Source organism: Babylonia areolata, chromosome 13 (assembly GCF_041734735.1).
Source record: "Babylonia areolata isolate BAREFJ2019XMU chromosome 13, ASM4173473v1, whole genome shotgun sequence".
NCBI lineage: Eukaryota > Metazoa > Mollusca > Gastropoda > Neogastropoda > Buccinidae > Babylonia > Babylonia areolata.
Window position 1 is genome coordinate 10,601,264 of NC_134888.1, and position 25,974 is coordinate 10,627,237.

Below are 25,974 nucleotides of genomic sequence, written 5' to 3' on the forward strand. Positions count from 1 at the left end.
GTGGAAGACACGAAAGATTCTCCATTCACTATTATTTTTTGGTGTGTGTGTGTGTTTTTTAAAATAATTATTTTAAATTTGTGTTTTGTATGTGCAACAATAGTTTGAAAAAAATGTATTTCCCATGATACATTCACATCCATGTCCAATTACAAAGCAGAATTTGCTGCTCCTGACAGACCTACGCAGTAGTGTTATTTCCATACTAAGCAAAATAAGATGCCATTTTGACTAAAAATGATTAAAATGACTAGTACTGTTGGTATAAATCACTGGGGAAGGAATCCACCCATGGGTGCCACCCACCCTGGAGCCCATCCCCAAGGGTCACTGGCACCTGGACCTCCAGGAAGGGGGAAAACCTGACTAGGTTGGAGCCAGGTCACCCGACGGGCCACATGCCCAGTATCCCCTCCTGAGGAGATACTGAGGTGATGACCTGTGGTGGGCAAAGGAGAGCTGCCCTCCCACCCCAAACCCCCTCCACTGAGGGAGGTGGAAGAGGGGACTCAGCATGGCAGGGATGAACAGAGAGAGCAGTGCCTCCACTAAGAGCCAAACCCCCTTGTAAGACATGTCAAGTTCCCAATCAGCACTAGCCCCAGTAGAAGCTCAGCTCTCAACCAAACCACTGTTGAGTTGCAATAATTATCTGGAAGTTATTACACTACCCTCTAAGTGGGATGACTTGGGAAAATGGGCCGACCATGTTTCCCTGGGTCCCCTTCCAAATCGCAGTAATAGGGTCAAGCCCCTCCCCTCCGCGATTCGTCTCTAGAGATGCATTGCCCCGACTATAAACGTGAGAACCCATGAGCTCTGGGACCTGAGAGTCTCCTGAGAGAGCACTATCCCAGCCTCGCAGGTATGGCCCATTCCCAGGTGGCATGTGAGGCCTTGTGATCAGAACAAGTCATCTCAAACACTTCAAGCCCCACAGGGAAAGTAAAGTAAGAGTGTGAGTGAGCAAGAAACTAAACATTGAATCAAACATCAAAAACTGGCACAAATGATTGTAAATGACTGATTCTCAGATGCTCTATCCCAAAAGTAGCACAAAACACCAGTCTAGAGACCGAGCATCCACTGCCCCACTGCCGGGTCGGCGACTGGAGAGACATAAGTGGGAAGTCTCTTGTTGAACTTTGTGGCAAAGAGGCCGAAACCACCGCTCCCACACCCCCTGAAGGGTGTCCTTGTCCAGGGTCCACTCTGTGTGGATGACACTCTTGGACCTGCTGAGTGCATCTGCCAAGATGTTGGCTTTTCCTGCTATGTGTCTCACTGAAAGTGTAATGCCCTTGCTGTGGCACCACCGGAGGAGAGTCTCGGTCCGCAGGGAGAGGTCTGCTGAATGTGCTCCCCCCTTTGTTCACATAACATGCGAGCGTTGAGTTGTCCGTGAACAAGCGGATGGTCTTGCCAGTGGCTCTCCCCCATGAGTGGCAGGAGAGCCCTGCGAAATGCCTCCAGTTCCAGAAACATTGATGTGACATAGGCGCTCCTCTGGGGACCAAGTCCCTGTTGCATGTGTAAGTCCATGTGGGCTCCCCAGCCCAGGGAGGAGGCGTCTGTGAAGAGTGCCACCGGAAGTGTAGGTGGGGCTATGGGCCCCCCCTGTGTCTGAAGAGGGGTGGTTAGCCACTCTGATGTCACCTCAAGGAACCACTCGCCCAGACATATCTGGGTATCCCATGGATGGGTTCTATGGGACCACGTAGCCTCAGTGCCCACTTCAGAGCGCACTTGAGAACCCTGTCCAGGGAATGGAAGGTGCCATGGACTCCATCATACCCAGAGAGATGAAAGTGTCCGCACTGTTGCTCGGGAGGAATGGCGTAAGTGGCTGATGAGGCCCTGCCAGTCGGTCCCAGCAATCTGGTGTTTGGAGAGACTATCACAGATCGCGTGTCGATCTCATCGCTAAGAAGGTTGAAGGACTGACTTGGGGACAGATCACATTTCTCCTGGTTCATGAGGATGCCCAGTTGGGAGCAAGGTCTAGAGTCTGGCCATATGCCTCTGGCACAGGGCCTGCGACGTCAGAATGAGCCAGTCATCCAGGTACACACAGAGACGAATAGATTCCAACCGGACTATGGACACCAATTCCCACACCACCTTGGTAAACAGGAAACGGGCAAGGGACAGACCAAATGGGAGGGCCGAGAACTGGAACACCCTGTCCCTCCACACGAACCTCACGTACTGATGGGACGCCAGATGGTTGAGGATATGAAACTAAGCATCTTTCAGATCGACAGAGGTAGCCCAATTGCCCTGCTGAATGGTCTCTCGAATCTGCGCCTGTGTGTCCATCTTGAATTTGATTTTGGGGAGGAACTTGTTGAGGGGGGACAAGTTCAAAACTGGTCTCCTCCCTCCCGAGACCTTTGGAATCACGAACAACCGGCTGGTAAAAACTGGGGCCCGGGTCCGAGAGTTGAGATATCGCCCCTATGAGAGTAGGTGTGATATGTCTGTCTCTAAGATGCTCTCCTGCTCCACCGAGCTGGGCGCATAAGGAGGAGGAGTGGATCTTAGGGGGGGCGGTCCTCTGCCCAAGGCAGCATGTACCCCTATTCTAGCACCGACACAATCCAGTCGTTGAGTCCCAGAGCACGCCACTGATGTGCATGCCGTGACAAGTTTCCTATTTGGATAGGCTGGATGACTGGCGGTGCTGAATCGGGGCCAAGTCATTGGGGGTGCTGCCTTCTGGCCATGGGCATGGCCGGTTGGCTAGGACGGACATGGTTTATTCCTCTGCTGTTGATTCTGCGCATGCCGCTTCGATTTAGATGGTGTGGCATATGGAGGGGCCCTGGTGGCCAGTCTCTTCAATGGCAGCGAACCCTGGCGTTCTGGGAGGTGTGGGATAAATATGAAGCCACCTCCCTGTTCGTCTATGCCCTGTGGCTGACAAAATGGGGCGCATACTGGCCGAAGAGGGAGTGCTGCTGCGCCGGGATGGACCGCAAGACAGCCCTCTACTGGAATGTTAGAGAGGCGGAGAATGGCATCACACGGAGCCAGCACAGTATTGAAGTGAAGGCTGGTAGCTGTGTCTGCAGCCGCTGTGAGACCAGAGGCTACGCTACTGCCAAAAGTTACCTCTGGTCAGTGAAGAGGCCCAGCAGGTGACCCCGTGTCCTGATTAATCGGACGCTGTTCCCACAGCTCATTGGCCCTGTGGAGGAACGCATCGAAGAAGGTATAAGCCGTGGAAACCTCGAGGAGGCAGCGGCAAGCCAATCTGTCCCGCTCTGCTAACGTTTTAAAGGATAGATTAGCTGAAGTGGGTAAGGTGCTGTGCTGTGAGATCAACATCCTGTCCAGCACGGAGGGCTCTGCTTCCATGTAGGCAGGGTGGTCCTGTGTGTACAAGGACCACACCCCGCCTTTGGAGGAATCTTTAAGGAACTTCCCCGGGGAAAAGGCGCCCGGGGCAGAGAGGGACTCCCTGCCCAGAGGAGGGATGGAAGCAGCACCCCTGACAGTGCGGGCTGGCTTATTAAGCCATGCCTGCACCATTTCTGGCACTCTGAGTCATCTGGTGGTTCTGGAGTTAGAGTCACATTGCCTAAGGAGGGCCAAGGGTGACAATGTAGCCTGAGGGACCGATTCAGCATGCGTGACCCGACTGGGCAGGGTCAGTTCGAGCTGGGCTAAGTCCGAGTTTGGTTCAGGCTGGTCCCTATGGAGGTGTGGGCTCAATCTGTCCCCCTGGGATGGGGGCAAAGAGTGCTCTTCCGCTGGGTGCCAACCCAAGCGGATGTACCTGCTGGGGCGTCCTGTGAGCTGTGGTAGCAGGACGAACTGGGACGATCCCGAGCGGGGACCATGGCTGCAGCTGTTATTTCCTTGACGCTTGAAGCGAGCGGGGAGAGTGTGGACCGTAGGTCCAACCACGCTTGTGATGGTGGGTGCCACACCTTCTCAGTGAGGGCATCCCTGGATGCAAGAGTGACCCATGAGTGCTGTGAGGGGACAAACACCCACTCATCTCCCTGTAGGACCGTGGGCTGGGTAGGTGGGAACTGCAGGCACCCCAGGCCGAGTGGGGCGAGTCGGCAGCCATTGGTCCTGACAAGGAGGCCGTTGTGACCATAGAGGTCACCTGTGGGGTGACAGAGGCCCGATTTGTGGACTGAGTGGCAATAATGGTCGAGGAGCTCGACCTGACCAACAAGAAGTCGGTCCCACTTGTCGAGGCCGTGTGTGTCACCCTGTGAGATGTGCTGGGTTGGATCCGGGGAAGAGAGGACAAGGGGTAGGCCCCTGGTCCTCCCGGCATCCCAACGTGCACCATAGGTGTGCTCCAGTACGGGTAGAATGGGGGAAACCACCCGTGGGCGCCAGCCATCCTGTGACCCCAACCCCAAGGGTCACTGGCGCCTTGACCTCCATGAAGAGAAAAACCTGGCCAAGTCAGAGGGAGGTCAGGTCTGACTTGGGTGTCAGTACCACCAGAAGACCGGCGGGCTGACTGCCCAGAACCAACTGACACACGCGGGCCTCCCCCAGCAGAGGAGACCGGCTGGATAGCAGGAAGACCTGCAAAGCAGGTGGCTACTCCATGGGGAGACTAGGGTGGCTTGGCCCGGGGAGGGCAAAGTAGAGGTCCACCCCCCCACCCTGTCTCCTTCCCTGGAACAAAAACTTTCTCCCCCACAGACGGAGGTGGGGTAGGTGGTTTGGCAGTGGAGGGAGGAGGGGAACAGCAATGGGGCCCCTGAGGGCCATCTCTGAGTAGGGACCAGGGTAACGGCCGGGCGCGGCCTCCACTTGAGTTCGTGCCTAGCCGTGAGTCCCCACCACGAAGAGAGGACTTGCCACTCCCCCTTTTTCCTGCCTCAAGCTGGGACACTTCAGGAGGCAACGCTCGTACCCCTTTCCCCCCGGTCCCCTTCATGACCATTGTAATGGTAGGAGTGTCACCTCTGCAATCTGTGTTGAAAGACGCATCGCCGCGGTTCCTATCGGGAGAAATCATGAGCTCCGGGCCAGGGAGAGTTTCTTGCCAAGTCTCAATCCCAGCATCATGATTCCTGCCATCGTGGGATGACATACGAGGCATGGTAACCGCGCTTAGGCACCCAGCGAAAATCCAATTCCCAACAGAGAAAGGAAAGACAGGATCGACTGACAGGTAGAGAAAAAAAAAAAGTACGATTTGAGGGGGCAGAGTTGAATCCAGTACACAAAAGGTAAGAATACAATAAAATCAAGCCACATGCAGCAAAATAAAGCCAAATAAACATGCTTAATAGCCAAAAAAAGCATAAGACGAGACAGGGCGTAAACCTGACAAGATGGCGTCGAGAGCCTTGGCCAAAGGAATGATTCAGCGCTTGTAGCTTTTAGAGGCGTCTGACTGGCTAAGAGCGGACTGGGTAAGACGGGTCGTCTTTTCACTGTTAACCGCGTGAAATTTGGCCAAGCAGACCAAACCGATAGGCCTAGTTTGCATCAGTTTGACATGGTACAGTATATGACACCAAACAAGCATACGAAAAACCCCAAAATTTTCAATTGAATAACAGGTTGGGAAAGACAGAGCAACTAGATTATCAAGTGAGGAGTGATGGCCTTTGGGAATGAGTCACCAGTTCTGACTGGAAATGGCATTTGATTGGCTAGCAGACAAAGAGCGGGATTTCTTTTTCCCCAGTTCAGCCACAAATTTTGGCCAGAGCAAACCAATTGGCCTAGTTTACATCAGTTAGAAATGGTACAGCGTATGACACCAAAACTGCTTTTATCTAATCTCTGGATGCTTGTGATAGTGTACTTGTTTCTGTTTTCGGTGTAGTGTGTGTTTTGTTGAGGTGCTGTGTGGAGGGGACGGAAGATATGGCTGATTTTTAGGTGTTATGGTTTGGGTTGTGCATTGTTTGGGAGTTGTGATGTAATAGGTTTTGGGTGTTCAGACTGATGTTGGGGTCTTGTGGCCTGGCCTGGTGTTGTGACATCGGTGTCCAGTGTTGTGATTGCATCATTTGGGTGTTGTGATGTTTGGTATATATCTTAGATGTCTTTATAGTGTGTGATGTTGTTGTGCGAGTCTGTGCATAGATTACTGATGGCAGGTGGTTTGACGTCTGTGCCTGGTTATATGTATGGAAGTTGTTATTTTGATGTTTGAATGCAAGTTCTGCACATCAGTTTTTATGTTGTGCAGCTCAGTTGGGCACGTTTTTGCATGTAGGGGTGATGTACGGATCCCCCCCCCCCTCCTCATTATTGTGATTGTATAAGTGTGTAGGCATATAGTATGTTTTTGTGTGCAATATATAAAAGGACATTGAGCTTATCATCAATTTTTTGATGCAATGTCTTGTCATACATAGTTCTCCTCATTATTGTGATTGTATAAGTGCGTAGGCACATATGTATGTTTTTATGTGCAATATATAAAAGGTCACTGAAATTATTATCAATTATTTGATGCAATGTCTTGTCATACACAGTTCCTTTTTTTCTTCTTTTTTTCTGCCCCATCATCTGCACCGTTTCAAAGGCATTACTCCCAAACCACTCATTCCAAGTCCTTCATACAGTAATGGCTTAGTCGCGGAGCCAGACTCAGTTAGCATCTCCTCCAGAGTGGAGACTACCACCATGTCTCTTCAACGACAATCCCCCATGAATCCGCCAACACTGAAGACCTTGACAAGACTCACCCCAAGCACAGAAGTGGAGGGGTATCCGGACCTGTTTACCCCCAAACAGATACAAGTATAGCTTGGATGGGCAAAAAGTGTCGTTTCAGAGAAGCAAATTGTAGCATTTCTTACAGCCGAGGTTGAAAAAAATATTATATTATCATGATAAAGACAAATGAATGGTTTTCTTACCTTACATAAACAGCTTGATAAAACTGCATTTAATCAGTATTGATGTATATCGCACTGAGTCGATTGAAGACTATATGGAAGGACAAAAAGATCTCCCTCTCGTCCAAAATCAGACTAATGCGCTCCCTCATCTTCTCAATATTTCTATACGCTTGCGAATCCTGGACCCTCACTGCAGAACTCCAGAGAAGAATCCAGGCCCTGGAAATGAGATGCTTCCGCAAGATCCTGAACATTACATACAAAGACCACATCACAAATGAGGAAGTGAAAAGAAGAGTCCAAAACGCCATTGGCCCATTCAAAGACCTGCTAACCACAGTGAAGGAACGCAAGCTCCGCTGGTATGGACACGTCACACGATCAGACGGCCTAGCCAAGACCATCCTGCAGGGTACCGTACAAGGAAGGAGGAAGAGAGGCAGACAGAGAAAGCGGTGGGAGGACAACATCAAAGAGTGGACGGGCCTGCCATTTGCCACAACTCAAAGGGCCGCTGAGGACCGAGGCGGGTGGCGCGAGCTGACCAGGCAGTCATCCATGGTGCCCCGACGACCCACCCACGGGTCAAGGGATAGATGAGATGAGATGAGATGTATGTCTCAGACTGGTAGATGAAGGGAACAGGCAACTGTTAGTGTTGATGTTCATCCCAAAACAGACATTTATTAATAATTACATACATGTCAAATGCACACACACACTAGTATAGTAGTAACCAGGGTCACATAAATGCTTTCAATTGAAGAAATTAGCGATCAAATGTGTCAAAGGGGAGCAGATTTCCAATCAAACTTGGTTCTGATCAGATGGGCAATAAACAGGATGAAGAACTTAAATTTATATCCATGAACTTGATAGTCCACTGGGCTATAAACATCAGGATTCTAAATGACTGACTGAAGAACATGAGGAAAGACCATAGAAGAACTTGAATTATTTATTTATTTATAGTCTGTTCATCTAAGATGATGATATTAGAAAAGAACTTGAAGAAAGCCCATATATTAAACTTATGCAGTACATTGGCTATAAATATGATTGATGATTCCAATTCCATTGGGGCTGAAAGAATGAAGCCATGGATTTAAGCTTTCCAATGGCTTTCTCATTGTCCACATGTGTCTTGGCATTGCAGCGCTGAGTACAATCAAACAACCTGCCAAGTCAGTTTTGTATATCATGCAGAAAACAAAGTATGGCCCATTCTTTGACGAAACAAGGCAAGGGTACATCTGGTGATATGAACTGATTAACTTTTGCTCCTCCTTTTTTTTTTCTTGCAATCTGACTTTGACGTTAAGACTGCACAATTTCACAATCTGATTCTTCATTTGACGTTTTGCGCTGTCGTTTCTTGTCCACTATTTTGGATCATAAAAGAGAGACACATTCATCTATTGTGTGAGTCTGTGCTTGGGCACACAATTGCTTTGAGCACTTATCATGAAAACACTTAAGGGCGGCTGTCACAACTCATGACAATCACCAGTAGAGTTGTCCTGTGCCTCCTTCCCCATTTATTCTCCCCACTGGACCCTACATTTTGTGTATGTAGCACCCAGTTGTATATTCTTCATGTGTGACGTCTTGTTTTTGCGTTTCTGTCCATGCTGAACAGAGTTTCAAGTCTCTTTCTCATGTCAGTGGGACTTTTTGAGGCTTTGTGCCCGCAGCCTTCTTGCTGGAAGGTTGTGCCTGTCTGGGATTTGGGGGGCTTTTTGCCCAGTCAGCTGGCACCCTCATGTGGAGAATCGTTTTCCTCCAGGCAGCCATATTTCTATGTTTCTGTGTTCTGTATACTCCAGCTGAGAGGGTAGGAGTACCCTGCTGGACATGTGTCATCATGGATTTTGCAGCTAGCTTCATTGTCATCACCTTTGTTTCTTCAGTTTTCGCCATTCAAGTCATCATCTTTTCTTCTTGTGTTGTGCAGAGTGCTTCAGTTTTCTTGCTTTCTTTTTGTTTCATTATTTCTATGTATCAAGCATCCAAAGATCAAACTCATTCTCAAAACTGGTTGCTGCTGGACAGCTGTGTCCTCAAGTTCTGTGTTTTTCACGGTTATTCATTTATCCATTCTGTCATCATCTGCGAGTATCATTTATTACAGTTGATTGCAGTTACAATTTCTTTGGTTGAAATCTGTGTATGTTTGAATAAATGTATGTAAACTATGAATTATTTTGATCTGTGTTTATGTTGTCTGGGTGTTAGCGTTGGGTGGGGATTACCTAACCACTCTCTTAATGAGTGTGATGGCGGCGATGGGGAATAAAACAAAGAATTGCCATCCCATGAGCTGAAAAATGTGTGCCCCTTGCTGAAGATGAAAAAAATCCCCAAAACATGGATCTGTGTTTGGATTGTATCGGGAGTGAACAGCTTAGGCAGCAATGAGACATTTGCAGCGTTTTACGAATTGATGTGTAGCAGCGTAGCAATAGCTTCAAAAGAGGAGAATGCTATGCCTAAGTCGTAGCATAAACAGATCTGGGTATCAAAACTGAGGTCACCATAACAGCAGGGCATGAAAGGCCACAGAAATTGGGATTTTTTATTCATACTGATGATAAGGGAAAAGAAGGACGATGACAATGCCGATGATGATGACGATGCCGCTGTGGAGGTCCATTTAGGTTTGGGACTACATGACAAGGCTGTACTCTACGCTTCCTGTCATAATGATATCCTGGTGTCAACCAGGCCTGAGAGATTCAGACACTTGCAGTGATGGTCAGGAACTTAGAGCAACACACCCAAAGACGCATCCGTGAGGTGGATGATACTCAACTGTGTGGTCCCAATCTTCCAATTTAAGCCCATAGCACACTCAACTCTGGGTAGGAGCCAGTCGCAGGCCGAAAAACCCACCTCTGCTGGGATTCAAACTTGCATGCTCCCAGTTGTCAGTCCACGATGCTAACCACTTCGCCATGACAGCTGGTGTCAAAGTTCATTATGTCTGCTCACTTACTTGGACAAGCCTGCACGTTTTGATGGGTGATATTTTTACTGGAACTATTGTATTGTAAAACGCTTTGAGTGAAATCATTTGATTAGGCGCTATACAAATAAACTTATCACCATTATCATTAATTTCTTGGATCAACATAGACTATATGAGAAACAGGCCTTTCATTATCAGAACAGATAAAGTGAAGGTGGCTGCTGTAAAAAGTTTTTCTTCAAGTTTTGTCATCACACATCGACAGTAGCATCATAACAACTGTGGTGGGTGACATCACTCTCTGTGTCACCCCCACCCCATCCCACACTATTTTCTCCCTGGATTTGCACATATCTCAGGAATGGCCTTTTGGAACTTCCCAAAAGGTGTTCCTGTCAGTGATCGCAAAACAGGCTTTTTGTTGTTGTTGTTGCATGGGCAGATTTTTTGGGGGATGGGTGGGGGCAAGCCTGAAGAGCGGAATCAAGCATGCTACTGACAGTCAAATCCAATCACATTATAGTGTTTAGAGCCTCGTCGACCCCTAAAGCCATCTCAAGGCTATCACCATTTTAGCATCTACTTCAAGTCAAAGGTAAAAAGTACAGTAACTAATTACTGCTTGCTACCGACAGTGATAAATTGCCCTGAGAATGGAAGGCATGGCAGGTCTGGGACTCACTATTTTTGCAATTTTTCATCAAAACTTCACTGTCAAGCTTCATCAAAAACTTTTGTTATGCTGGATGTCACTGTCATAATATCCAACTTGGTGAATGCACTTTTTGCAGCTAAATCACCGGAGAGCAAACCAACAGTGGTTTTCAAATTATCTTAAAAGTGCAAGAAAATGACATTTGGTTCAGCAAATTTGAATGCGAGTTCTTGTCTTATTTTTGGAGGTGAAATGGGTGAAGTCTATTTTTGTCATAGAAAAAATGCCATCACTAAACAATAATTTGACAGAGAAATTAAGAGACCAGATAACAAAAATCTATGCATGCCTGAAAATACCCAAACAAAATGTTTCCATGTCAGAAACTACCTAAAGTCAAGATGCTCCATGCCTTTGAAGTACAGTGGAAATCCATTTAAAATGACCTGTAAAATGACACCCTCCACATGAGGACCCAACATTTTATGAACAACCATGCCTCTCATAATATCACATTACCAGTATATCCCTTAGAATGACCTTGTCCCCATCCCAACTAGTTACAAAACTACCCACAATGTATAACCACTCATCAGCCAAAGCAGGTTAAATTTCCCAAAGCCAAAGTCTAAATTGATTGTTTGCTCACTGTAAATACCTTTATGTAGGCACTGAAAGACATCACCAGTTCTTTCAGTCCCTCTTTGACTCTTGAGAACAGCTGATACAACAGTGTCAGATCTGTGATGCGGTTTTCATCCAACAGCTGATCCAAACCTGCACAACCCACAATGCATACACAAATTTACAGCTCCAAACCAATGGAGCTTCACATCAATATCAGAAACATCTGTGGCTGGTAGTTTTGCAATACTGAAAGTTTTTTGGGGTTTTTTTTTTAATATTTTTTTTATAAGATCCATTTAGTGATAGTAGTTCAGAATGAAGCAGCATATAAAGTGAAATAAAAACAAGATATACACACATGAAGGACAGAAAAAGAATGGGATAGAGAAACAGAGGGAAGAAACTGAGAAATAAAGACAAAGAAATAGAGACAGTGTGAGGCAAAGACTGAAACAAAGAAACAGTCAAAGAAAATGAAAAAGTAATCAATTTTTACTTTTGATAATTAAATATTGTCAAATAAGCTTGAGAGATACACAGCATGCCAGCCCACTGACCTTTCTGTAGAATCTGTGTCAAGTGTTGTTCCAGTAGCTGCTTCTCCACACAGCCCACAAGAGGTTTCCTGGACACCCATATTTTAGGTTAATAACATTTACTCCACAACATGACAAATCCTTTACTGTTCTAAAAATCAGTCCCACTTGGTTGTGAACAATAGTAAAATAAGCAGACTGGTTTAGAAAGAGATGATGGGGGGAAGAAATTAAGTATTTAGTCATGGAAATAAATGAATGATTTTGACATTTCAAAAATAGTTTAGATGCTAAATGGAATACTGTACCAATGAACTGATTCAACGGTTTGGCTTTTCAAACATAGTTTGTACAGGCTACAGGCTAGTGGGAAAATACTCTGCACGATTTCTTTAGAGTGATGTTTTGAAAGAAAAATACAGAAATAATATTCACCAAACATTTACTTGGAAAGACAAAATACTTCACTTTGTTGGTATTAACCCGTTCAATGCCAGGCAATTTTGTCCTGAGAATTGAGGATTCTGGGATGATAAATTGAAAGAAAAAAATTCAGGTACAAAAAATATACAATACGGAAGCTAATTAAAACCCTTATTACCATGGAGAGCCCGCTAGCACCTGCTAAAAATTCACTGTCTCAAACCCTGGAGCGCCTGCTAACATGTGCTTACAATGGGCGCAGCCATTGTTGTTTATATGAACAAGATTCTTGTAGTCACTGCCTCGTTTTCACTACTTCCTGATGAACATTCTGAACTTTTCAGGGTTCCGATTTGGTTAAGTTTTGCCAAAGTTTTGAATTTTCAAAGTTGCAAGATGAGTTTGATGACTGCTGAGAACTTTGGCGTAATCTGAATGACGATTCTGAAGATGTTTTTGAAATGTTTGAGTGATTTCTGCATGAGAACCTTGTAAAAGTTGATCATAATGAGTGACCTAGATACTGACTGACCGAGTTTCGCCGATAAAGAGAGTTAAGTCTGTACTTGAGTGTGAATTGATCAACGGACTTCCGAAATAGTGAATCGATCATCAGACCTCTGAAATCTATACTGTCAGTGAGTCAATCGATTTCACTGATATCTATTGGCATTCTGCACAATCTTCCTAACTGTGCTAGTTCAACGGATTATATTTCTCTTTTCATTATGGAGAAGATATATGTGAGATAGGTTTGTTGTTTGTTTGTTTGTTGTTTTTCTTCCCAACATCAGAGGCCTTCACAGTGACAAAGAGCATCAAACGACGCTTTGTTCTCGCCCGGACTGTTCAGAATGGTATTCTCTGCCATGCTGACAGATGTCTTCCATGACTGCAAAGAAGAAGGAATCCACATCAGGTACAGGACTGACGGGAGATTGTTCAACCTCAGGCGCCTGCAGGCTGTTACAAAGGTGTAAGAGACTGTCATCAGAGACTTCTTGTTTGCTGATGACTGTGCACCCCATACCAGCACAGAGCAGAAGATGCAGTGTGAAATGGACTGCTTCTCACAAGCCTGCGACAACTTCGGCCTCACCATCAGCACCAAAAAGACTTAACTTTATAACAACATACTACGCATATATGCGCAAAGGCCGAAGCTTCACTGAGCACGTCTCACGCATATCTGCATGATAGCGCCATTTGTAGAACACAGAGCATGCGCATCTGCGTGCCAATTTTTGTTTCGAAACAAAGACTGCCTGTCAACAGTCTGAGGGAAAAAAAATGCATGTAATTCCACATACCAATCATCCGTCTATTTTTAGTCAGCGTTATCTAGTCGAATCCCCAACTTGAAAAAAAGGACTCGAGACCAGTCATTTTGCTATCAAGGATGGCGTCGCAACGGATGAGGCCGACGGTCGTGTCACTTGAAGAAGTGCTTCAAGAAGTTGTTCAGAATGATGAAGGTACTCTTCAAAAAATGGAGATGAAGACAGAGAAAATGAAGACAATATACTTGAAGATGTTGTCGTTACGGATGACAGTGAAAATGGCGAAGAAACTGACAATACTGAGGAGACACGTGTAGGTCATGGCGATCCAGATTTTCAGCTCGAAAACGGAGAAAGCGGCAGTGACAATGATGATTCCATGGTTGTTGATCGAAGAAATGATGAACCAGTCAACAACAACAACAATGTGCAACCTGCTGTTGCTGGAAATCAGAGGCAGCAAACGTGGGTGCACGACATAAAGAACTTTCTGTGTTCCTGCTTTCACCGGTCAGTTTACATTTTCATCTGTCTGTACTTTTTGAGGTGCTGAATTTAGATCATGCACCATTCAAACCATACCGTGCGTGTGTGTGTGTGTGTGTGTGTGTGTGTGTTCAGTCAGTCTCTGTGTGTCAGTCTCAGTGTATGTGCTGTGAACAATCACTGAATCAGTCTACGACACTATGTCTTTGTGTTGTGGTTAGCCAGTGATCACACACACACATACACACACACACACATACACACACACACACATTCAGTTTATAATTCTGACTTGTGGGCTATTTTCAGACGGACAGAAACTGAACAGAACAGTAAAACAAACTTTGTGAATCTTCAGTGAGGAGACAATTCCGCGCCAAAAGTGACAGTGTGTGCTTCCCATCATCTTTTCTTTTGTGCTTGTGTGTGAAGCTGAATTTTACATTATTTTTCAAGATTACCTCTTTGGATGCTTGAGGTGAGTGAAAGATTTTATTATTACATTATTATCTGATGTATTCACACATCCTTTGGTATGTTTTGTGTAGATTATAAGTTTTGCTTTTTTTCCACTTTGGGTGTCTTTGTTTCGTGGCATGGCTAATACAAAAGAGGAAGTAAACAGTAACAAAAACACAACAGTGTGATAGATGAAAGATTCTTTTTTTCCAATGATCCCAAACACTTATGCTGAATCTGTGATGAAAGGTAACAAATTTCCTCATGAAAAGTACTAAAAGTAGCCCGTTTCCAGGCTACACACGGCCACTGAACACCTTGCATGAAGTTAAAATCCACCCAGCTGAGGTACACGGTGATAGAGTTAAGTTATGTACCAGCCTGCCTCAGGAAAGTCATACCAGGAGCCTTGCATCACAGTGAAGGGGCAGAACCTTCAGGCAGTCAACAACTTCACCTACCCGGGCAGCACGCTCTCTCAGCACTGGTAGGAGACTGAAGAAAGAGGGGAGGGGTACCTCAGCAAATCATGAAAGTGAAGTCAGCAGGAGGGGGGCAGGGGTTAGGGAGTGACTTTTTTCCCTCTGAAATCAACTGCTCTTCGGCTGAAAATAGCGGATCCGGATCCGCTGAGAGTTCCCCAGCATGGACTGTGTGTGTGTGTGCATGCGTGTGTGTGTTCAGTGGAGAAAGAAAGAGAGAGAGAGAGAGACAGCAAGTGAGCGCATGTGTGCACACGCGTGTGTATGTGTGGCTTCAATTCAACTGTGTGTGAACAAAAGACAGAGTGAGGCAGACAGAAAGAGAGGGGAGATGGTAGGAGGTAAGAATGCAAGTTGTATTTGTGCATGTGTATGCACTGCTTTCAAATTCAATGGATCCCTCTCTCCGTGTGTGTGTGTGTGTGTGTGTGTGTGTGTGTGTGTGTTTTCAATACAACTCTGTGTATATGCAAGAAAGAGGGAGAGAGGGACAAAGAGTTAGAGAGGGGGGTGGGGGGGAAGGTGGGAGGAAATAGTGCAAGTTTGTATGTGTGCATATATGTGCATTGCTTTAAATACAATTCTCTGTGTGTGTGTGTGTGTGTGTGTGTGTGTGTGTGTGTTTTCAATTTCTGTGTGTGTGTGCTTGAAAGAGAGAGACAGTGTGTCAGTGTGCACGCGCATGTGCGTATTATTAAGCTCTGTGTGACTGTGTGAGTGTTCATAATATTATGTGTGCACATGTGCGAGTGTGAAGAAGTGAGAGATAAAATAAGAAACAGAGTATATGTGAATGCATTCATGTGGGTTTTTTTTTCAAAGTGTGTGTGTGTGTGCGCGCACACGCGCATTCAATTCAGCTGCATGTCTCAGTGTGCGTGTCTCAGTGTGCGTGTCTCAGTGTGCGTATGTGTGTAACTTCAGTAATCTGGCCGGCTATAGGACTCAAATCTAAATACACTGACTCTTGCCATGAACTGTCTGTACTACAGAAGCCTCAGCTGTGTCAGAAAAGGCACTGACGTCAATAAGTTGCTACAAAGTTTCTGTTTCAATCCCAACACTGAATGTTACTTGTGCATCCAGTGGCAAACGTTGGCAGCTTCTGCAGAATGAACAGAGGGTCAAGCAGATGTACCCACGGCCCTTGTGGCTTGACAGGGATGGAGATCGCGCGCACTGATGTATCTGTGCGTGTGTGCAAGTTTGTGTGTGTGTGTGTGTGTCTGTGCCACGTGTGTGTGTGTGTGTGTGTATGCGTGTGTGTGTGTCATCGACGGCATGTGTGTGCATGTCCGCGCGTGCATGCTTTTCACAGTGCGTCAGGAAACTTTCGGACTTTGATTTTGGTGCTCTGACAGGTCACTGGATTGCCTCTCAACGGATCAAGAAACGACGCTTTCGAAAGAGCATTCCGTTTTCATTTTTGGCAGATCATCGGTAAACGATATAATACGGCCCATCGGCTTTTTCTTTCTTTCTTTTTTCTTCTAGAAAACAGACGCTCCGTTTTTAATGCAAATGTGAAAACAGATTTCCGTGCCTAGACTGAAGAGTTGCACCCCTACAATCTGACACCAATCGCACTTGGCCTTGCCCGCAGTGTCAATTTTGTGAATGACGTCGCCTACCCGTGAAGTTTTTTTTTTTATTCTTCACTTCTGTTTTCACAATCTCATCTTGCCAGACCCAGTTCCACTTATTATTCACTCATTTATTGATTTCTGCTGCAAAAATCCTCTAATCCTTAGTGAGTTTTCTCATTTTGTCAATGACTGAAGACGATCAACGAAATCAGGCATCTTTGCAAGTCGTGAAGCCTGCGAGCGAGTTTTGTAATTACGACCGAATACGGATAAGCTGAATGATGACAGAGGAGCAATGGAACACTTATTCTCAATTGGTTTGCTTATCCAAACATGGGGTATTTTTGCTTTAGTGAACCTACCCAAGAAAGGTAAAATTCAGCCCGACCAAGGCAATTCAACAAGGGCCTTCCACTCAGGAAAAAAGAAATAAAAAAGGAGAGAGAAAATTATGTCACACAGCTCTGTGCCTTTTCACAGATCAACATCTTAACCACAGACTATATCAAAATGCCATACACTTTAAAATAAAATAAAAAAATTTTAAAAAGTCATGCTCGACAAGTTCATTTATTTATTTATAGTCTGTTCCATCTAAGATGATGATATTAGACTGAGCTCTCGACAATTCTGTTAGAGATGTAATGTAGCTGTATGTCAGAGAGCGAAACATGTTGAAAATACATAAAACTTGATAGAGATAAGGGCACAGAACAAACAATTAGCTTAGACTGGGTCACCTTTGTAAATGACCAAAAGTTGTCTTTTACACATGATCTGATTATGTCTCTAGAAAAAAAAACCATGACATTACAAGAATCAATAATAAGAAACACAAACCAAAGATTCAGTCAACCCTGGAACAAACCTTTGAGAAGTCTGCCACAGGACAGTACAAAATATCTTCAAATTGTACACTGAATAACTGAACTGTGAGAGTAATCAGGTGTGTCAGACAGTTTACAATATGCACAAATTAGCCAATTCAGTTTATACAAAATGAATAGGAACATTTTAGTACAGTTTATGCAAAATAAAGACAATGATAAGAGGTGAAGACAACGTCCATGTAAAACTAATTGCAATAACAATCCACCCTTCATTCAAGTGTGAGTAGGTTTTCTTTTAACTTACCTGGTAGTGTTGTCTAGGTAATGAAGAAGACGTTCATTCTCCTCATTCAGTCTTTTGTCCACATGCATCAGATACTCTGGTACCTGATTAATATGCAAAGCAAAAATTATTATAAACTGTACAATTGATTCATTATTACCAGTAACTCTCCTTTTTTCCTTGGAGACTAGGTTCTTAATAACATTTTTTTCAAAACTAGGGTTCGAATTTAGCAGCTGCCCATGTGCAAATGCTACGACAAGTTGGCTCGGGCACGCACATTTTTTGTCAAGAGTGCCCAGTTGGCACTCAAAAATTTCTAAGAGGCGAAAGAAAATCAAGTAAAAGACACACCAAGAAAGCAAGCTCATTCGCTGCAACTCACTTCGCGGAGCAGCATCTTTGCGCGTATGCAATAGGATGTTGACGTTCATGGCACATTACCAACAAAGTTTCCCATCTTCAGTGTTAAAAGAACAGGCCCATGGAGTTCAGGCATGTGGACATTTTGAATGTGGTTTTCCAAACAACACAAATGCAAAATATAACTCAACCAAAGACTTTATTTCATTCTATCATGCTGGCACCCAAAACCACAATTGGGCACTCAAATGTTTTGTCCACAGTGCCTGACTGGCACTCAAAAAAAAAAAAAAAGAGTTAAATTCGAACTCTGTAAACAGACATGTACATGTGTCAAAGTAATGGTATCAACAAACAGAAACATAATTTGTTATATAACATGTACAAAAAGAACAACAATAAACAACACCAGTGTTATTTAATCCATTCAATGCCAAAGAATTTTTTTTAAGTGCTTTCCCCTTGCCAGGGAATTTTGAGGATTCAGGTAATAAAAGTTAACATTTTTTTTTAGCAAGAACACTACAGAAGTTACAGAACAAAAGTAAACATTTTTGTGAATGAAAATGAATGCGAATTATAAATACCAACTTTTCCACAAATTATTTTGAATCTAGATAACTATTCAGGTATTTCAAAGTGAAGACAATATTTTTTATGCATTAAAAAAAAGGTCTATTTTCCCCTCCGCCGAATGACACCCAGAAAGAAAACAAACAAAATACAGTTGGAAATAACATGCTTATTGTCTGATTATACTTGTAAAAGAAAAGAAAATTACTTATAAGTTTATCATAACAATCACAATACTTATAGTTATGTAACTGAATAACTGTCCCAGCAATGACACATGTGGGTTCAGTCAACATTAAAAGTCAATCATGTTCTCAGAAAGTGAGCCGTCAACTGTCAAGCTTTTCTTGCACCTAAGAGAGTTCCCCTTCAGAGGAGAAAGTGCTTTGATGATAAAAATTGTTCACTTCCTCCTGGTTGTAACTGATCTGATAAAGCGTCGGCTGTGCATCCGGTCTGCCTCTTCTAAAAAGAATCAGTCAACTGATCAGTGACTGAAGGTGTGAAAAAAGTAAAAAAAAAACATGTGATTCCCATCTATCATCTGTCAACCCTGGGTTTTATGAAAATTGTGGATTATTGACTGTTGCCATTCCCCACAGTTGATCACTGTCAAAAGACAGTCAATGACAGGTCGAGGCCACACCCCCTTACCCACCCTCTATGACATTTTGTCTTACACCACTCCTCTATCTCTCCTCCCCCTCTTCTCAAATTTCGTAAGTACCATATCTTCACTGTCAGTCATGATCACTCTCTCAGAAATGATGTCTGATTGATAGATGGACTAAAGAAAGTGTCAAATACTGCTGTCAGTTTTGTCACTGTCATTGTCATCATCTTGAAGTTCAAACAAATCATAAGACAAAATAGATCCATCTCTCATCTTTATACTCGTACATAATCATCTGCACAGCTTGCAAAGTTGTGTAAATCCGCTGACTTGACCTCTGTCTTCACGAGACAGTGTCCCACATCCTTTTGGCATGTGAGGCAAACCCTCTTTACACATGCGCTCCAAGTGGACCAGTTAGCAAATCATGATTCAGAAGAATGGGGTCTTCCACCTGACAAATGCTCACTTAAATAGTATGAAAATCCAGACACATTAAACTAACCATTCAGATTCTGTTCATGTTCATTGTACCAACTCCGATGAAGGAAAAATCAAAATAGATGCAGATGTCAGTGGACGCTTTACAGGCACTATGGCAACACTTTGTGCAGGACGTCGGCTGATGTCTTATAAACACTTAACGGGTTACAAAGAACGAAAGCAGAAAAAGGTGAAAGAAAAAAGTAATTAAATGACATTTCTTCTGGTAACAGATACAGCAATGGCAAAAAGCAAAGTAAGTGACAGAAACCATTGATGAGCGGAGTTGGTCTTTCAATCTGAGGGTTCGGGATTTTATCTAGTGTCGGCACCATATCACCAAATGGGTGACAAAGTGGACATTTTCTCCAAGGTCAATATATAAATACACCTGCTAGCACCTTAATCCACTTCTAGTGTATGCACATATAAAAAACCAAATATGCTGTTAACCATGTCAGTGTTTCTTAGGAAATGGAAATGCTAATAAACCGAGCATGCACACCCAAAAAGACAAAGAGTATGGCTGCCTATATACAGGGTAAAAATGGTCATACACATCAAAGCACACTCACTGATACAAGTGAATATGGAAAATGCAGCCCATAAACACAAATAGATAAGGAAGAATACAATACTGTAATGATTCTAAATTCATGATTCATGATGTATCAAAACGGGTATTCCAGGAAACACCCCCTAAATGACGGAGACAAACCGCAGGAAACACTAATTTGGGTCACTTTTCAACAACTGTTATTTTTCATTGACGGTATTCTATGAATTATGTATTAATCTGTTTGTAGGCCTGTTCTTTCTGTTTTATTTGATAAAATGTAAACAAAAATAATTGTACTGTTTTAAAGGAAATAGACTGCTCTGTCCAATCATGATTAGCTCTCAGACTGACATCTTTTAAACAGCTACTAATTCAAAATGGAAGAATATCATCTCCTCTTTCTGATCATGTTGGCCTTGAAATCGTTAAACCATTACACAGCTAAGATGTTCCACAACCCATGTGAAAAGATTCTCCACAATGCTCAATCACATTTTCATGCAGAGCAATGAAGGACTATGAATGCTCAATCATGGAGTCCATTTTGATGAGTTCAATGTTTGGAACCAATCAGTACCATGACATAGATACTTATCTTGTTAAAAATTTGTATTTAATTTCATATATCAATTCATTGCATTCCACAGCAGTGAAAATATCAGGCTGATAGATATGCTGTATTGTCACATGCAGACACATTGAAATACGAGAGGCAAGGCCTTCAAGACTCACTTGTGATACACTAAAAAAAAAAAAATCTAATTGTTAAAATGTGTTCTGTAATTGTTATTATAAAGCCTCGGGTTAAAAAAAAAAAGGAAAAAAAAAATCCTGACGGCAGATTCGAACCCCACATGTTCAGGTGAGAAGAAACTGTCTTACCCACTACACTATCGTGACTCCTTATCTGACGTTCAAAAATGTAATATTTAAACATGCTTTTTTAAAGGGCAATAAATCTATTGCAGTATTCGCAGTGAGAATGCTGTTTAAATCATATTATTCTGCTCTATCTTGGGCATTCAAAACATCTTTAAGGGCAATTAAAATTTCTTTTTAAGTCCGTGGTAAAGGAGATGTGGCTATCACTGCAATCACACTGCAATATTTAGCTGTTTTCTCTGGATCTAGATAGACGTACAAGTTTAGTTACACCCACCATGAATGTATGACACGGCCGATTCAATTTCTCTTTTATGTTCATTCTAGTTTTATAGTTTTAAAGTTGATATGAAAATTGAGTATTTTGTGAAACTAATAACATGTAGAGCCAAGTACAAGTACTTCTAAACATCGTATGAAGTGAAAAGGACTTCATTTTGAGAAAAGTCAAGACTGGAAATTTTTACGTTTCATCAAGGGTATTAACTCTCATGGTTTATTATTTTTAACTGTGAATTCTGACTGATTTTGTGGATATTTTTATGGCAGTTTGTGGCATAATCCAGTATGTGATGAGGCGTTCACAAATCTTTATCAGAATAAATATTTAACGGTCTCCTTCTCCAACTTTCCATCACATGTTATTGTGTATTGTTGATTGAATATAGGATTGAACGGGCAGGTCAACAACTTGAAACAAAATGGTGTCATTCGATCATGTTTGCGAGGAATATGAGCATGCGCTTTGAATATATATAAATATGTGTATGCAATTGATTTTTGCCCATGACCTTCAGGGCTCAGCCAATAGAGCGAAAAGTCCACTCATAGTATTGATTTTAATATTTTCTGAAAAAGACCACTTGGGAGAATGAACATAGTGAAAGCCCTGTACACTGAGAGTAAAACACACAAGCTTTTTATGTATTGAGTATAATTTCAAAATGCAATGTTTAAGATGAGAAAGATCAGTTTAAAGCAAATTAACCCCCCTAGCATTAATTACAGATTAATTTCCCTTTTTTACTATCTGCACCAAAGATATGCACCAGCAATATAACTTCCATGCTTAGCAAAAGAAGTTTCTGTTTGAACAAAAAATGATAAAAATGACTGCTCTTGCTGTTATGTCAGAATATCAGATAAAAGTGCCATGTTTAGAGAATAAAAAAAAGAAAAGAAAGAAATATATATATATATATATATATATATATATATATATAACAATAAATTCAGTTTGCATATAATTTGGCTTCTTTTTTTAATTTTTTTGTGCCCATCCCAGAGGTGCAATATTGTTTTAAACAAGATGACTGGAAAGAACTTAATTTTTCCTATTTTTATGCCAAATTTGGTGACAACTCACAAAGTATTTGCAGAGAAAATAGCAATGTTAAAGTTTGCCACGGACACACACACACACACAAGTGAGTCAAAAATGTATGCTTTCCAAAGAAGCTCAACAACATTTTGTGGAAAGCAAGAAGCCAATTTAATTTACATATGAGTAGAAATCTTTGAAATATGAGGTCATGTGGCAAGACTTTTTCTTTGCCTGTCGTGGAGCAAGCAGTCAAGTCCAAATGGTTGTAGTGTTGTTGATGGTTTTATTTGTAAAAACACAACGAAACATGAGAGGCAAGAGCTTCAAGACTCACTTGTGATACACTTTTTTTTTAAATCCAAGCTTTTTAGGTATTGAGTATAATTTCAAAATGTAATGTTTAAGATGAGAAAGATCAGTTTAAAGCAAATTAAGTCCCCTAGCATTAATTACAGAGTAATTTCCCTCTACACTATCTGCACCAAAACGTTTGCAAAATAAATAAAACTTCCATGCTTAGCAAAAGAAGTTCCTGTTTGAACAAAAAATGATAATAATGACTGCTCTTGTTGTTGGGTCAGAATATCAGATCAAAGTGCCAAGTTTAGATAATACAAAAAATATAAATATAACAGTAAATGCAGTTTGCATATAATTAGGCTTCTTTTTTTTCTTCTTTTTTTTGTGCCCATCCCAGAGGTGCAATATTGTTTTAAACAAGATTACTGGAAAGAACTGAATTTTTCCTATTTTTATGCCTAATTTGGCGTCAACTGACAAAGTATTTGCAGAGAAAATGGCAATGTTAAAGTTTACCACGGACACACAGACACACACACAAACAGAAACTGATAATTAAAACCCAATGACGACATTTAACTCACTTTTTCTAATACATACAAGCCAAGGAAAGAAATGCTTCTAAATATTAAACCATTTGTAAACAGTTGTGACAGATGAATTATTCTGTATGTACAGAAAAAAAATAACCAGAGGTTGACAGTAAGAAGGATGCATAAAAGTGCAATAATTATCCTCACATCTCTTTCCTGCATCAGCTGTTGTCCCTCTGCAGAGTACAGTCTTTCAGTTGCCTCCAGAAACTTCTTCTCGAAGGCTTCCTGGTAAATCTGGGAGAAAGAGTGAAATGAATGTTATACTTTGCAGCATTCAAACAACAGAAGACCCACTTGATCAACCAAATTATGGAATGGAAAATAAGTGACATTAAGGCATATAATCTTGCAACAGGGCTTTTTCAAAAACTGTAATGTTGTGACCTTTGACCTTGATATTTGATTTTTCAAAGTATTTATGTTTTGGCCATAACCGATCACTGTACCAAGGCTGATGAAAATAAGATGAAAAAAAAAAAGTCTGTCATACTTCTGCATTTTTTCCCATGAGGTCATGCTATGACATTGAACTCTGACCATTAACACGGTCAATTTCTTTTCACCATGACCTTTTTTCCCCATAAGGTCATGCTGTGACATTGAACTCTGACCACTGACACATCGCTCGCATACACAAACATAGACACAGATGCTCTTTCACACATGTACACGTGGGTGCACACACACACAGGCACAGGCATACTACTGGGTGCACAAACATACAGACACACACAAACACACACACATAAGCGTGCGCACACATGCACACAGAGAGACACTCATATATACTCTCACTCACTCCCTCACACACAGCATGATCTCCATCCTTGTTAAGACCCTAGGGCTGTTGGTACTGCCGCACACATTAGTTGCTGAAGTTGCAGTGTTCAGTGCATTTGATTCCAGGCTTTTCGGAAATTACCTTCGCCGATGATGTGACAAAACACTTCATGACTGCAGCTAGTAAAGCTCATTTTGATGGGATCTAAAACTGAAAGTCAAAAGATTCATCTCGACATTGTAGACATGAAATATTTTTAAACATTAACTGTTGCCGTTGACTCTGCTCTCTTGTGGCATGACGTCACTTCTCCACTCATCAATCTTTACTTCCTTTGAGTACAGAGAGAAAATATGAATGTTTCAGTGTTTTGGGGTTTTTTTTTCAAACAAATTTTTAGTTTACTTTATTCTTTCATTATCGAGATGGGTGAAAAGAGTGTGGCAGTCAGTTTAATTTTTTTCTGATTTTGTCATCAAATACATTGGCACTAGTGTCACAATGGCCGGTGTCAGCGATACCATACCTAAGTTTCAACCCCTCCTCCCATTTTGTCTCCAAATTTGCACAGATCTCAGGAATGGTCTCTGGGGCTTTTCTGCGACAGTAACGCCCAACTGACAGACATTTAAAAAAAAAATTTTTTTAATGAAATGAAAAAGCGCATTTATTTGTATTCCTCTTTTTTTGTCACAACAGATTTCTCTGTGTGAAATTTAGGCTGCTCTCCCCAGGGACAGAGTGTCGCTACACTGAGAGCACCACCCATCTTTTTTTTTTCTTTTTTTCCCCTCTGCATGTAGTTTTATTTGTTTTTCCTATCGAAGTGGATTTCTCTACAGAATTTTGCCAGGGACAACCCTTTTGTTGCCATGGGTTCTTTTATGTGAGCTAAGTGCATGCTGCACATGGGACCTCGCTTCCTCGGCGGACGCGTTACCTCTAGGACATCACTCTACGAGTAGCTCTCACATCCCTGTAACTATGACTATCAATTTATCTTACATTCCTGAAACTATGACTATAAAGTTATCTTATCAAAACACATGAGCTGATCACTTTTTATCATCGAACACCATCAATCTGACCAAATATATTTAGTGTGGATTCATATTCACAGGGATCCAAAAGAAGTGAAATCATGACAATTAGGTTCTGACAACATTCTAAATTCTTACATCGTAATTTTTTTTTTTTTCAAAGCAGATGAGTACATACCTGTAAAGCAGATTGAGAACATACCTGTAAATCTGTCAACATACGAAGTAGACTTTTCAGCAATTGTCTGTTGACAGTCTCTCCACATCTTTCCCGCTCTATGAGGCTCAACAGTCCATCCACTGTACGTGTCTCAACTGTACGATGGCTGATAATGTGAGTACGAAACAAGTCCAACCCCATATCCCTAGAACAGACAACAACAAAAAAAAAAACAAAAAAAAACAAAAACAAAAAACACACACTCTTTCAAAAAAAAAACCAAAAAAAAAAAGAAAGGAAAAAAAAACCTCAAGCTGAGAAAAAACTACAATATACAATGCAGGAGGAAATAAAATCTCAAGCAAGAGAGGCAAAGCCTTCTATGACTTATGTAAAATTCTTCCTAGCATATGGCTGGCACTAACATCCTCGAACAGAAAGTCAACCTCTAAATTTCTAAATTTGCCAAACCTGAAATATTCCAATGAACCACACATCTTCATATTTCACATGCACAATACACGACATCTAAATATTTTTTTTCTTTTTCTTTATTTAATAAGTCATCCATTCAAATGTTTTCTTGAAATGAATTAAATTTCAGCAATCTTTTTTCCTTCTTGGCTCGTGTGTGTTTATACATGATGTGAGTCAATGCAAATTAACATAACACACTGTGTGTATGTGTGTGTGTGTGTGTGTCTGGGGTAAACTTTCACTTTAATAATTTCATTTTCTCTGGAAATAGTACATTGACACAAAATTTGGCTTAAAAATAGGAAAAATCAGTGGTTGTTTTGTTTTTTTTTAACTATAATGACCAAGCACTTCAGTGGAGGGCAC

General features: G+C 42.3%; 1 protein-coding gene across 1 annotated transcript in view; it reads right to left on the reverse strand.

Annotated features, from left to right (window-relative positions):
* Positions 1-25,974, reverse strand: part of LOC143289050 (cullin-4A-like) — a 200,259-nt gene that overhangs the window by 112,704 nt on the left and 61,581 nt on the right. Inside the window, exons 5-9 of the mRNA XM_076597859.1 lie at positions 25,174-25,336; positions 23,295-23,384; positions 17,479-17,561; positions 11,650-11,717; positions 11,124-11,242 (exon numbers count right to left, since the gene is read on the reverse strand). Coding sequence (XP_076453974.1) covers positions 11,124-11,242; positions 11,650-11,717; positions 17,479-17,561; positions 23,295-23,384; positions 25,174-25,336 — 523 coding nt within the window. The remainder of the gene's footprint in view (positions 1-11,123; positions 11,243-11,649; positions 11,718-17,478; positions 17,562-23,294; positions 23,385-25,173; positions 25,337-25,974) is intronic.